The 14,892-nt window shown below is 41.4% G+C and overlaps 3 protein-coding genes across 7 annotated transcripts in view; 1 reads left to right on the top strand and 2 right to left on the bottom strand.

Annotated features, from left to right (window-relative positions):
• The window catches only part of LOC141913393 (mediator of RNA polymerase II transcription subunit 25-like), a 31,310-nt gene extending 28,921 nt beyond the window's left edge, over nucleotides 1-2,389 (bottom strand). For 4 of the 5 annotated variants that reach the window (XR_012620277.1, XM_074804901.1, XM_074804903.1 and 1 more), the window contains exons 1-2: nucleotides 2,259-2,389; nucleotides 390-669 (exon numbers count right to left, since the gene is read on the bottom strand). Coding sequence is in view for 4 of the 5 variants with exons in the window: in XM_074804901.1 (XP_074661002.1) it covers nucleotides 390-625 (236 nt within the window). In the remaining variant the exon portion in view is untranslated. Of the gene's footprint in view, nucleotides 1-389; nucleotides 670-779; nucleotides 929-2,258 lie in introns of those variants that run through there. The other variant, XM_074804902.1, reaches the window with a different exon arrangement.
• A 675-nt stretch (nucleotides 2,390-3,064) lies between these two features.
• Nucleotides 3,065-5,518, bottom strand: LOC141912550 (holocytochrome c-type synthase-like). The gene is made up of 2 exons (XM_074803817.1): nucleotides 5,395-5,518; nucleotides 3,065-4,850 (listed from the first exon to the last, which is right to left on the bottom strand). Exon 2 carries the CDS (start codon nucleotides 4,828-4,830, stop codon nucleotides 3,946-3,948), a length of 885 nt encoding a protein of 294 aa, XP_074659918.1. The 5' UTR covers nucleotides 4,831-4,850; nucleotides 5,395-5,518; the 3' UTR covers nucleotides 3,065-3,945.
• A 975-nt stretch (nucleotides 5,519-6,493) lies between these two features.
• Nucleotides 6,494-8,328, top strand: LOC141913156 (uncharacterized). Its single transcript, XM_074804618.1, has 3 exons — nucleotides 6,494-6,591; nucleotides 6,727-6,865; nucleotides 7,707-8,328. Exons 1-3 carry the CDS (start codon nucleotides 6,584-6,586, stop codon nucleotides 8,232-8,234), a joined length of 675 nt encoding a protein of 224 aa, XP_074660719.1. The 5' UTR covers nucleotides 6,494-6,583; the 3' UTR covers nucleotides 8,235-8,328.
• Nucleotides 8,329-14,892: the final 6,564 nt, after the last annotated feature.

Here is a 14,892-nt window from a genome sequence, read left to right as displayed (position 1 = left end):
ATCTACACACACTTTGTACAATGGATATTAGACATAATTCGTGAAACAGGTTCAGGATCAGTTTCATGAAAAAGTTAAAGCTTAGGCTAAAAAAATTGATACTCCAGGTGCATGTTGTGACTATGTTGACCAATAAAAAGGGCATATATTCTTGATTTAGGGCGGAAAGGCATATCAGCAAAATTTTTTTGAAATTTTACTATCATTTTAGAGTTTTCTGAGCATCTCTGAGAGGCATTTAGTCAAGAAACATATATATTTTTATAGTAGTATATTTAGGAAAAATATCTATTGTGCATCTCGGGTGGTTACAACAGCAAATTTTGATCCCTGTTCATGAAGACTGGAAATAGTCCCAACTATCTACAATAGTAGAATGTAGTACTTACTCTAATGAGGGTAGAATGTAGTGCTCTTTTAACGAGTTGAAATAAGCGCCGAGATTCGCAGTTCCTTCCACAACAACTACAACATCGTACGTCGTATGAGCGGTTTCTATATTCTGTTGTTGTTGTTGTTGCTGCTGTTGTTGTTGCTGTTGTGTATTACTCTGTTGTTGACCGGTCTGCTGCTGCTGCTGCTGTTGTTGTTGTTGTTGCTGAAGTTGTTGTTGATTGACCGACATGTCGCCGGTATCCAGATCGTACACGTCACACTGCTATGTGTATTCTATAAAGACGATGAAGATAAGTTGATTAGCCGACTGATATTAATCTCAGTATTCAGTTAAGCCAGAAAAGGAGCAAAACCAACGGCAAAAAATTTCATAGTACCGATACCTAGGATGGGTATACTGGGGGTCCAAAACTTTTTGTGTCAGGCCCCAGTGGATTTAACAGTTTTGTCTGAGGAGTTCATCATAAGCTCAACGGACGAAAATAACAGCTCGAACAGCAGCGAACATGAGAAAAGAGCGATAACACAGTTTACCTCAAGACAAGGAACAAAGCCAGCAGTGAATGAAGGAAAGCAAAAAGAAGACTGGAAGCCACTGCGGCCAGTGAAGCAAAAGAGAATCCCAAAGCTTTCTGGTCGTACGTAAAGAGCAAAACAACAACGCGTTCGGGCGTAGGTGATTTGAAGAAAGAAGACGGTAATAAATCCTCATCCAATGAAGAAAAAGCACAGCTATCGAATGATTTCCTTCAGTGTGTTTGTTTACCTGCGAAGGTGATGGTCCTCTCCCTGACCCACCAAAAGCTGAGTATAGTATGACCTCGGAGGACTTCGTGATCTCAGAGGAGAAAGTACTGAGCATGCTTCAGACCTTGAAGACACACTAAAGCTACAGGCCCCAGACGGCATCAATCCCCTGGTTTTATCAAAAGCGGCGGATATATTGGCTCGCCCAGTCACGCTACTCTTCTGCAAATCACTTGCATTGCAGAGCGTCAAGTTCCTCAGGACTGGCGAAAAGCAACTGTCACACCTATCTTAGAAGCCGCCTACAACCATGCAACTATAAACCAGTTAGCCTCACGTGCATTACTCTGTAAGATGATGGGAAAACTCATCAGAGAAAAGGTCATCAAACACTTAAGTGAAAACCAATTCTTCAGCAAGCAGCAGCACGGTTTTGTACACGGTAAAGCCTGCGTTACACAACTATTGGACATGATGGAAGTCTGGACGGAGATTCTCATCGAGGAGTGAGCATTGAGACATTTACATGGATTTCATGAACGAAGGCGTTGTGCCTCATCAACGCCTCCTCTTAAAGCTGGAAGTTTACAGCATCCAAGGGAAGGCTTTTGATTCTTAGCCATATCAATGATCCCGCGATACAACACCAATGTTGTGTTGGTTAAATTTTTCGAGTTTCACTTAAGTTTCAGACCAGAGGCCTTTTTATGAACCAGCAAAATCGAAATAGATTAGCTATCTAGATTATATAGCCGATTAGTGTCAATTAGCATAACCGGGTATGTTGGTTGATAAAAACGCCAGGTAGAAATTATTCAATTATGGCCTACTCAGCAGCGACTTCTACCGAGAACACCATATCGGTTGGATTAGATAATCGGCATACTTGCTCGCCGAGCGAGTATGCTGAGCATGCTAATCGATTATGATAACCAATGTTCATAAAAATGACGGATTATGACATAATCCATGCTCATAAAAACGTTTTGCATACTCGAATATACTAATCGAGTGTTCATAAAAAGGCCTCAGTTTTGACAATCCTATTCCTAAAAACAAAGTCACTCAAAAAAAAACATTTAAGAAAGGCCTTAAGCTTAAGACAAGTGACTCACACAACTCGTTCTCGATTTCTTGGTGTAGTTGACGTACAGACACTACAGTATTTGCACAGGTTTTAATCAGAAAAATTGAAATAAAACGAAATCTAATAACGAACTGTAATATATTTTCGTTGAATTTGTCTTTAATTTACAATCAGCGCCATCTATCTATGCACCATGTTGCTTGAAAATTATCAATCTCGGACAATTCAATTCAAATCTTTTATATTTTGACACCAGCGGGGACGAATCCTGAGTTTACAGGCCTCTTCCACTGTGCAATCTCGAATGGAACCTAGGCGGTTTTGGGGGCCCTCCCTCGAGAAAATCTGAATAATTGATTATTTTCTGAGCATCTAGAGTGATCCTAAAACAAATTTACCACGCAATAATGTTATCTGGACAGAAATCTGCCCTTCGAGTACTAAGAATCCTTAGTTAAGTTGCGCAGAAAAGAATTAGCCATTATTACAGGGCTTGTCAAAATAGGCAATGTATGTAGTTCCACTCCTCAATAACGGCCATCCCAATCATTATGTATAGCTCAAGAAAAACATTTTCGGACTTTTCTTTGTAGGATCCTCGTAATATATGATCGTCACACAACACGGATATAGTGTCTCTTCAATGGTGATTATGTATAATTCACCCGATTGTGATATATGTATATAGTAATGAGATTCTCTTGCATGGACTACGAAAGTGCCCCGACAGTCACCTGCAACCTCAATCAAACAATCAATTTGTCAACGCGGGAAAAATTGAAACCAAAACTCCGAATAAAATGAGTTGAATCATCGATATCAATAATAGACGGAATTTTACTATCGATTAAAACTAAAAAAAAAACAACCTCCATTCGTAACAATCAAAATCTACAAAACACCACCGGAATATGACAATCTAATAATTACATGGCTAATAGTAGTGAACACACGCGATAATCAATACTTACAACTGATAAAATTCATCCGTTAGATAAATCATTTGAGGTCTTTATTACTGATAAGTCTGAATAAGGGCAGTTCATTATGTACGTTTACCATCGAATCTATCCTTTATCTACTGATATCTTTATACATTTTTCGATTGATGACTAAATATCACAATTCATTTGATTATTTCAATTTACAGTCAGCTGTTCATTCTGTTATGCAGTTAACCGCGCCTTACTCGGTCTGCAGTGGACTTGTCTATATAGTGTACATGAAAACCCCACAATGTAGCGGATAAATAACGAAAATTAGTTATTGATAGCAGTTGGGGATCAGGGAACTCGGTAGCGTTTAGGGACTGCTGTAAATATTTCGCCTAGTTGAGAATCAGGGAACTCAGTAGTGCTGGGATTGCTGGAAATCTCACTGAGTTGAGAATCAGATAACTCAGTAACATTGCAACTGCTGTTCACTGAATAAAGAATCAGGGAACTCGGTAGCGTTAGGACTGCTGTAAATATTTCACCTAGTTGAGAATCAGGGAACTCGGTAGCGTTAGGACTGCTGTAAATATCTCACAGAGTTGAGAATCAGGGAACTCAATAGCATTGTGACTGCTGTAAATAATTCACTGAATATAGAATCACACGAATAACAGTTTTCCAAATAGATTTTCTCGTAAATTTAAACAAATTGCGGGGTGTTTATCAACACAAGACCGAGAGTAAGGATCGATCGACAGCAGTTGTAGCGCGTGAACGTTATCAACTTTCCGACTGATCCTTCGACGTCCACCGCCACCAGGCGACCGTCATGCGATCCCACAACGCCTCGAACGAATCCAACGCCGGCCGCACGTCAAGCAACGTGAACCGACTCGTCGCCGGGTCGACCGCGCCGCCGTCGTAGTAGTCGATCACGTAGCGCACCTCGCGACCGCAGCGGTCGACGATCCAGTCGTGTCGATCGAACGGCAACTCGTAACCCATCCAGCCGCGTATGCGCGCGCGCGGCGAGAACTCCTTCGCCTTGCCGCCGAACCGCACGAGCTTCGGGTCGTCGCATTCGCGCGCGTGCAACGCCTCCCAGCGCAACACCTCCTGCCACGCGTGTTCATTGTTCGCGTTGTGTATGCGTATGATGTGCGCCATGTCGTTCGCCGACAACGCATCGTCCTCCCAGCGCCAGCCTTTGCGAATCATCGCGTTCCAGAACATCTGCTGCGACGGGTAGACCCAGTTCTGGCCGGCGTTATCGGCGGTGGCGCCGCCTTTCGGAATCGTCGAGACTTCGCGCGTCGTCGACAATCGAAACGGTTGCCCCGGCGACGGTTGCTGGTTCGGCGGCGGCATCATGTTCGTCGGGTCGATCTTTTCGTCGGCGGCCAGCTGCGATAAATGCATCGGGCACTCGCTCGCGTACGACATCTGCACGGTATGCTCGCGCTGCGCGGTCGCGCCCGACGCGGTTCCCTCCTCGCGGTGCATCGGACATTCGCCGGCGTATTTCATTTGAACGGAATGTTCGGTTTCGGCTTCGGATGCCTGATTATTCATCGGGCATTCTTTCGTCGTGGTCGTTGGTAAGATATTCGCACCAGTCGTCGTCGTTACAGCTGCAGCTGCCTCCGTGGAATACGTAGCTCCCATATTGTTCGATAAACAATCAGCTGCAAGAAATAAATTAGCGATAAATGAAATAATTCGAATGAATTACTTATATTACAGTAATATGGCTTTTTTTCACCCTATAATGAGCCTTATATAATGAAAAGAGCCATTCATAATTTTGAAGCTTAATCTTCCACACTACTACAAGCATAACGGAAAGGCGACTGTTATTTTAGAAATCCTAACTGAGACAACCAATGATTAGGTGATTATTCTATTTAGGGCATTTTTAGCTGTCGCGTCGACCGGGAGGGGGGGGGAGGGGGGGTAGTTACCTAATCGTTGGTGGATAGCTTTTTTATAATCAGATGGGCATATACCAACGATATGTGGTTTGTGAAAATATCCGAATGTGAAACTAAACCACAGACAGGTTACTGACTATGGAGAGAAGGGGCCCGGCGTGGCAACTTGAATAAAAAAGTATTGAATTGAATCGCCATCCTTTTCGTCAGCTGTAAGTTCAAAGCCGGGCGATAGATTAACAGGCGCACCGACTCATCCTTACACTTAAACATGGTAAAAGTGATAAATTACGCTTACACTTGTGTATTTGTGGAAATGATATCAGTTATCTTTTTGGAAGTGGATATTTGCAAAATGTTTCATAACAAATCGTCGCGCACGACATCCACCATTTTACACGAACAACTCGGACTGCTGGAGCGGACTCAGTGCTCGATAGATCGGACACGACGACGAAGTCCGACATCGGGGACGCTAGTAAGAATTTTGAATTAAGCTTACGCGGTATAATGCGAGTCAGGTTTACAGAGCTGCTTGCCCTTACAATTTAATAATTGTATCAATTTGAAGTCACTTGGTCTTATTCTAAAGAATGGTTTAATGAACCGGGTGCGAAGATTCTGAAGGAAAGGGCATTCTAGAACAAAATGGTACTCATCCCCAATGAATGATTCTCATATTAGATCGATTACATATTCGCTCTTCCCGGGGGGTACGGTTTTATCTATGTGTCCGTGCGTGTGTGCCCCCGCATGGTTCGCACAGGTATGGACACCCAGAATTTCCTGATTATCTGGATTCCCCGATCAAAGTCTCAAGATTACCAGATCCGCACGAGACAATAACTCAACAACTGATTTCGATATTAGCAGGGAAGTAAGAAGGAAATTTTCAGCGGCATTTGTGTAAATATTGTAGTTTAAGGTTGATTCCACATTGCAACATCCTTTTTTCTTTTGTTAAGCAGGATGAAAAGAGGGCACATTTTGTGTCACGAGAAGCGAGCGCCAAAGGCTCAATTTATGGGGTCTGTGGCCCTCCTCCGGACATTTTTTTATTTTTCTGTGAAATCGATGCTGAGTGAATCTGGCAACAAAAATCATGTAATTTATCAAAAGAGGAAATAACATGAATTACCAGGTATACGGTAAAAAATGTCCCAAGAAAAGATCTACCCGGAAAAAATGTCCTGGAAAATATGTCCTCGGAAAAAATGTCCCAGGGAAAAAGTTTCCCTGGAAAATATGTCCCCGGAAAAATTGTCCCATTTGTAAAGTAGGAAAATGTCCCAGTCGTTCATTAATAACTTGGTAATTTATTGAATTTCACATCATTCAGATCAGTTATGGTAAATATAAGTTGGGATAATAACTTTTTCATTAGCTTGTTCCATATGGCGATGACAGAATAGATCGTGACTAAAGGGCGATCCATTCAGTACCTCACAGACAGGCACGGTTACCGAACGCCACATACGCCTCCCATAATGAGCCCGTGAGTTTTGTTAAGGATTTTCAAAGAAAAATCTCATATTTGTCGATTGTTAAAAGTTTTTCATTTTTTGTCAATCTATGTTTATCATAGATGGAGATTACATATTCACGTATGTATTTTATCTATATAATAAAGGTCAGATTCGAACTACTTGGAATATCTGAAAGGAAAAAATCTACCGATCGTTTGTGGATCATGTCCCGGCAACACATACTACTATAAAGAAGAGAACATGGCAAAGATGTTGGCATTCGCTGACCAAAATGCCGAAAAGGTAAGAATCCTTCAATACGCTCATTTGCACTTCCCTGTACGCTTTCGTTAGTTAGTTATTCTAAAAAGCAACTGGACCCTGATGCTTTCTTGCATGACGTATAGACGTAAATTCGGAAATTTTCACTCAAAAATCGTATGAAATAAAAAAAAACCTAGAGCCGAGTCGTCATAGGGGTCGTATTTTTTCCTTAAAACGAGGTTTAGAACTTACCGATTTATCTTGCTGGGCGGAGAACGCGACTTAATTAGCGCCGTTGATGATAGCTGATGTCCGTGTAACGACTGTTCGCTCCCCCCAAAATGGCGAAAAAATCGAAATACGATAGTTTTATCAAGATTGCAAGGAATATTGCGTTGAATTGTGATTTTTCGAAAGTCCTTAGAAATCATACAAATAAATACGGAGTACCAACCTCAGTGTTTTTCATTCATGATTTTTGAAGAAAAACATCCGAAAATTAGCAATTTTTTCGCAAGGATGAGTGTCGAATTTGTGGTTTTGAACAATCGTTGTCTAATTGACAAAAAGGGCGACCTCAATAAATAGGCGGGGGCTAGACCCCTCGAGACCATCCCCTAAATTCACTCGCGGTTTGTTCGTGATGCCAGTACCTGCTGTGAAATTAGTAAGCTTCCTCAATGCGCTGTAGACGAACATACCAACCTGCCATCAGTTTGACATAAGTGATGTAAAACATACAGCTCACGCCCGCATTGCGGATCAATCCGTTTAATCTTCTATGACATATTGCAGTCGATTCCAAATATTTTCTGAGGAGTATATTTAAAAACAAAAACAGACTGATAAACCGGTACATCAGCATTCGGTCTTTTTGTAGGTGCTTGTGATTATACCCACGGTGCCGTACATTCATAATTACATAGCAGTCGGCCGAAGCAAGCCGGAGAAGATCGCTCGCAAAGAAACGCGCAAGCTGGTGACTTTGGCTCAGAAAGTGATGGAAGATTTGGATATCGACCAGAAGAAGTTCCATTTCGTCGACTGGAAAGCAGAAATAGAAACATCAGTCGCTTACAAGAACAAGCTTACCGAGGTACTTCGCCTGTACGAGACGTGTTCGGAGTTCAAACAGGACGCCGAAATACTGACGAAAGACGTGCTCATGTCGATCGTTCAAAGCTTGGACCGGCCCTCCAACTCGCCGGTAGAAGTCGACACGCAAGAGGGAGTGAAATTCCTGCTGAAAGAGCTAGCGTTCGATATGGCAATTCCGGAAATCTACAAGGGCTTCGAAGAGTACATCGATGTCTACCATGAGCCGGGCGATAAGTTCTTCAGGTCGTTCTATTCGGGTCGCTACGACGGTAAAGTTAAGACATTCAGAAACGAAGTCGTCGTCAATTAGTAACGTATCATATTATACACAAACGCGCCACTGATTCGAATTGTTGAGTTTTAAGTTATAAATGAAAATCTAAGGATAAGGAATAAAGTTTATATATCGGTGTTAATTTCTGCTTCTAATATTCAAATGTGTTTTTAACTTCCGTATTCCCCGCGCCCACCAATAAGTATATCGAAAAATTTTGAGAATATTTCCAACTTTGAAGGGATGGGTCAGAATTCCGTTAACTACACCTGTTTGGTAAAATCTTCTGCGAAATCAATTTACTACGGATTCAGGATTTCTTTTCTGCGTGGACTGAACCGTGGAACGATATTATTGGATTTCAACTCTTAGTAGAGATCAATTGCCCTTTGGAGATGGGACCATTTCTAAATGATCCGCGACGAGGAGATTTGCGCGTTAAAACAAGATGATTCGAACAATGAATTCAAACATTGTCATTACCAATCCTGATACGAAGATAAAAGAGTTCAAAAAAGCACGCTTAAAAACATACCTTGGCGACTGATAAGGGTCATATATACATACATATATGCACATTTCAGCAAGCCTTTGAAATAAAGCCTTTGGAATTGAATTATTCATGCATCCAAAATTATTCGAAAACGCGCTAAAAATAAAGGATTGTCGAAGTTAAACCGTTTCATTAAAAAATATTGTGATTCGCATTTCACATGTCTGTCGCCTTAATCAGCCTGTCATTCAAACGAAACGATTATGATTTCACATATTATAGATTATACCCTCACTAGCTTTCGCCGCACATCGCGTTGATTTTTTTCTCCACGATTTGAAGTTTAATAAGCATGTTTAGAATCGGAAATACCGCATATCCCGAGTATTTGATGATGTTACGTGGCAGCCTGCAGACCCGCAATCAGTGCATCCTAGATAATCACGACTGCTCACGACTGTGCGACCTTGACATTTGTCTCCGCTTACGGGTGGGTTATGATTAAAATTCATAACTCATAAAAATTCTAGTGTTTTTATTAGATTCTATACAGTTTTCATACAGTTATACAATAACAGCGAATACAGATATTATTAAGTTCTCATTTATCGACATATGCAGTCTGCGACGCATGTACAAAACGATGACTATCGACTTTTTTATGAATACTGCTAGCTTCCTTATTAAGAGTTATGGGTCAGGCGATGCCAAAAGATTCGTTACCTGTTTTAGATGACGGAGATCTGGATTATTCAGACTGTTACGCAAATAGCACAAGCTGAACAACCACTGGCCAAGTTGACTAGAAATTCTATAGGTCTACTGGTTAGCACGATCGCTCCCTACGTTAAAAAATCATTTCGGAAGTGAGTTCTTAGTTCGCAAATAATTCGCCTGCAATCCGAACACAAAATCAACAACGTTTAATTAATCTCAAATATCGGTCTTAATCTAAAAGACCGAGATATACAAATATGAGCGAGTATGGATAAAACAGACCGCACTGTTCGATAGAATATACATTATTACAGCAAAAATTAATCATCAAATCATTAATTTCATCCAGTACTTTTTATTCACTTATAAAATTTCACCGTGATTTCTATTCTATGCGTATATATGTAGCAGTACTTCCTCTAAGTCTAATCTTGGTAACATATGGCCTCAAATCGCGTTTAAAACCAATATCAAAAACCAAATTTTCCCAGGCTGGCGGTGTGGGAGGATTTTCGAATTCATGTTTCAAACGAATGAAATATTCGTAAGGCCGTATTTTCATTTTAAGTTGGGAGACGGAGGATTTCGATGGACTTGAAATAATTTTCTAAATCTCTTAAAACATTGAATTCATTCACTACAAATTGATTGATCGGGGGAGGGGATTAGAAAAAAAAATCGTTCTACTTTGAGGTCGTTTTGCCTAATGTTTTCGAATATTTTCTCTATTTATTGCCTACACACATGACGCGGCCATTTTTACATATCACGCTATCTACTGACAATATATCCATTAGAACACCCATTCCCAACCGCGATTTTTTTGTGTGATGTCAAAGGATGATGTGGCATTGTGGAAGAAATTATAAATGTTTACTTTCGTTTCTAAATCCATGCTTAAAAATGAGGGGCTCCGGGTAAAGAATAGAAATACATATTCTTTATACCTAGAAATTGGAAACGTTCGTCGGCGGGTCTGTAATCCAACTTAAGAAGAAAACCGCCTAACTACATCATTTCGAAGTAAGATATAGAAAGTTTCCTTTCCAGTGAGACTAACTACAATTTGGTTTATGTTTTCGGCGTTCGGTTGATGCATAAGCCGGCAGTCGACTTATCAACCAGCCGTTGACCAGTCTGAAGTTGACGCACAGTGTTACTCGACACTGTTGACGTTGGATCTTAAAATAGGGACTTTCATTTTATCATTTAGTTAATCGGTAGATTTCGTTTGATTTTTTTTTTTGATTTGGTGTCCCTTACAAACCCATCACACCTGCCGTTGACGAAACAGAGGGTTTGATTTTGAAATCGGAAATTGATGATGTTGATATTAACGTATTAAGCGAATTATCGATCATTAGTTTGAAACCTTTCGCGTTGTTTCGAAGAGAAAAAAGTATCTAATTCATGCTTTTTCCACCAGCTGCATTTACGTATTCAAAAACGTTTGAAAAATGCAAATCCGATGTATGAAATAGAGTAATAAATACACTGGGAGCAAGCAATGAACGAACTGGCATTCAATACGCAAGGGATGACTACCGACTTCCCCTGCCCGTCGACACCCCCGCATCTCCACCCCGGTTACTAAATCACCGTCGGGTACGAACGCATTCTGTATATAATTAACGAAAAATTGAGCTGTCTTCGCCGCGGCTGCAAATAAATCGCTGCGAAATATAATTATTACACGTAGAAGACACGTGGAGGCGACCGTTAACCTTATCCGCGTAACATCGGTGATTTATATGGTAGAATCAATTTTTTGTTCTTTTCGCGGTTTCACGCGGTGTACCGCAGGGAAATCAGTGTCGCCGAGCCTGTAGGTTTCACGGATATCCATCTACGTCTCGTCGATACGGCCGTTTTATCGACTCCTCGCAAAAGATGCCGGGCATTTATTTCCTCGTAAATGAGTTATCGACATCTCTCGAGAAATCCATCAGTCATTCGATATTTGATACCCCGATCCCGTATCAGAATAAGGATAAAGATAAGCGTTATATCATTAATCTGTAAAGTTTCCGATATGGCGTGCGCTCTAGTCCTGGAAATGGTTGTATCCGCAGTGATCTCCGTTCGTGAACCCAACACCTATGTTACATCAGCCACAAGGTTCACGGTGAATCGCATCGAAACATGCTCGCTTAATGATAATGATTTTCACGATGGTTGCAATTTAGCATTCTATTCAGATGAACGATATTGAAAATAGTAATTTAACTTCCATAGCCAATTTTCGCTGTTATACGGCTCTGGACGCGGTTCCACTGTTGTGAGTTAAACTTAACTCTGAGTTAAAATCAGTTCATTTTTAATGAGTTCACCTAGAGTTAAATCTCAAGTCAGAACCGTGGAACTGGGTCCTGATGCTTTCATTCAGTTGGTGTTTTTACCCCAGCCTATATCTCAAGTAGCAGTCATCTCTCTTTGGGGGGGGGGGGGGGAGGTGGAAGTAATACCCGAGCAACTCTACTCAGCGCTCACGAGTCATCTATCAGACCAGGCACTCCTGGATGGAGATAGGCAATGAGGATTTGCCCGCGGACATTTACGGGTTCGAACCCTCGACTTGACTCCACAGAATCGAACGCTCGCCCACTCAGCTCCACGGTACAACTTCAAAACATTTTAATGAACGTATCTATGAAGGTTCTGAGCTATCGCTGATAGATAGTACTCAATGGCAACTCGAGCGAGAGAGTAATTTTCTTCAGAAAAAAAAACCCGCTGTCATTATAGAGAGCTGTGTTGATCCCAACGCGAAGTAAAGTATTCGATAAGATTTTTTGAGAGCGTGTCGACGACGAAGCCGCTGCTGATATTCAAATTTCATTCGAATGTCACATCAGCCCGGAAGAGTATGTTGTCTCTCCGCTCGGATAGAGCTGTGCCCGAAATATGAGCTATGTCATCGATTTGATATTTCGTTTTGGCAAAAATCACTTTCGATTCGAAATGCCGCCTGCTCAGAGCGCTTTTATCTGTTTCGAAATGGAAAAACTGATATGATTTGGAAGGTTAATATAGTCCTAAAAATTAAACGACACAAGAAGTTCCGTGCCTTAGGTCGCGATTTGCTTTCGAAAACTCATTAGTCAAGATTTCGATTCATAATTCTATATTTCTGATGTTATTTTGTGAGAGATCGGGCAGTCGGGAACCAGTGCTCAGTTGCTCAGTCGTCACTCAAGCCCTTAGTCACTTAGTGACTTAGATCTTAAGACTGGATCTTAAGATCTATAACCACTTCTGTTCTATAGCTAATCTAACAATTCAAAACTGGATCATAAGTTGTAAGATTAGCTATAGAAAAAAAATGATTATCTTTGATTTTTTTAAATAGGGGTTGACCCTATTATTTATTCAATTGGTTGATTTCATTTGATTTGTTCTGATTTGGCGTCCCTTGCAAACCCACCACATCTGCCGGGAGCGAAACAGGTGGTTTATCATATATTTTGTAAGATTTCGGAACCCGGTGGATACCAGAAAGCCGAAGATCAGCGTGAGCACACAACCCAAACGATTTCGAAATATGAACTCGCTTCGGGAGAGGTCACCATGCCGGATTATCTCGATAACGAGTTGTCAAAACGCGATGTCTACGCGCACGCTAACGTCTCATCAGTCATACGAAAACTGTCGACAATTTTCAACTTTATTCGGTTTGCAAATGACTCGGCGTCGTTTTGTTATCGTCGAAATGATTCCAGTGAATTTCGTCGATCATGTACAACATATCATGCGCAGTCGTCACAGATATGGCAAATCTTCTTTAGATGATTTTTTGTCGGTCCGTCCGGTCAACTCGATTCAGCAACGCGCGCACGATCTATCTTTCCATGTCGATTCGTCCGCCGTCTGAAACGGACCGATTTCGAAGCTGTTTGGGAGTCTTTATACCACTATCAATGTCGTTTGGCAAATCCATCCATCGACCGACGAGACAATATTTAACCCCAATAACGGGCAACATCATATTGACAAATCGGTCGTTTTCGGACGAACATTAACTCGTAAACCGTTGATGAAAACTGCGGACTTGTTTTCCCAGTGAAACCGTGTAATTGCTTAAACCGATTTCACGACGCACGGCGGTTTTGTGCCCGCACAATAATACATCATCCCAGAACATGGCTCTGGTTTTGACGCTACGGCCGATTTTTGGATGTTCGCTCGGTCCAGTCAGCGTTCAATCAGCGTGTCAAAAATTCAAAATTAATTTGTAAAGATATGTAAAGATGTTAAGATGTTATTAAGATGTTATGTTTGTAAAGTTGTTATACTGAGGGTCTTACAGCCCTTGATTACTGATTAATTTGAAGAGAAATATGAAGGTGTCACTGAAGGTCTTAGACCCCTTGTTTACTGATTAATTTTAACGTTCTTTCATATTCCAATGAAATGGTACATAAAAAATATTCAATTCGTAACTGATAGCGCTTTTCAGAGGTTGGCACGCGCACAATATTCTAGCGTGCAATTCAACCGATTTGATCGGAAGATTGCAGCGTTTAATGGTAAAGCGAATACGAATGAAATATTCAAAAAGCAGAATGGGACATACCTCGAGTGTAGAGTCAACATTTACGTTTCAAAAAGGAAATATCTGTCAGCGTCGGTTAAAAACAAACTTTCGAGAAAATCATCAATGTTTCAGGTGAAGTTGAGCTTAGTTAAGGGGAATTCCTGTCGACGGATCGGCGATACCGACCAAATTATGCAACAGATCCGATCGGTTTTTACGACGGGTTTTGCGACTCCATCAACGGCGTCAGTGGCCCCCGTTCGGAAAATAATTCATCGTTGATGACGTCATCAATGATTCACGCTGGCAAGAGGGCTATGACGGACGTGGCGGCAATACAGCGTAACTGCCGCTGGGGTATTGGTAAAAGTCGTATGGTCGCGGCTGAGAAGAGTCGGATATTAGAAGATATTCCACTGAGACACTTTGTACGGTTCTCGCCGCCCTGATATAGATTGAACGCAGTGCATACCCCGCGTAATGCTGTATGTACCCAGCAAGCATTTCAGTATAGTTTAAAAAGAGATTATCTTTGACCGTCGTGAACGTTTGTATAGCCACGATCCTGCACGAGCGTTTTTTTATTTACCGGGGTTTAATCTTTTTTCCCGCCAAATGGGTTATAGTCTGAATACCACTGGCCAGTTGCACAGTCGTGACTTAAGTCCAAAATTTGTCAAAATCTTAAGATTGGTATTAAGTTGTTAGATTGGCTATAGAACTAAATTGGTCTTAGACTGGTCTTAAGTCTAAGCCATGACTATGCAACTGCAGCCCCAGACGTTGTTACAGTCCCTTGCAACAACGGAACGGTTTGGGGGACAACGGCTAGATAACTAGACTAAAAAGGTTCGTGTACCTGGTTGATGCGGCCAAATTCGGCCCGACCAAAAACGTCGGACCAGGCCCGCGCAAACTTTAGCATCGGGCCAAATTATTCCGTGTGAACG

This window comes from Tubulanus polymorphus, chromosome 11 (genome assembly GCF_964204645.1).
Source record: "Tubulanus polymorphus chromosome 11, tnTubPoly1.2, whole genome shotgun sequence".
NCBI classification, from domain to species: Eukaryota; Metazoa; Nemertea; class Palaeonemertea; order Tubulaniformes; family Tubulanidae; genus Tubulanus; species Tubulanus polymorphus.
Note: the sequence above shows the minus strand (reverse complement) of the source record. Positions and strands in the feature narration are given on the sequence as shown.

What these genes read in the sequence shown, in the direction of transcription:
- LOC141912550 (XM_074803817.1), bottom strand. Translation starts at nt 4,830, where the DNA reads ATGGGAGCTACGTATTCCACGGAGGCAGCTGCAGCTGTAACGACGACG.
- LOC141913156 (XM_074804618.1), top strand. An exon ending in CTGACCAAAATGCCGAAAAG is followed by an intron (nt 6,866 to 7,706) that starts GTAAGAATCCTT and finishes GTCTTTTTGTAG; the next exon opens with GTGCTTGTGATTATACCCAC.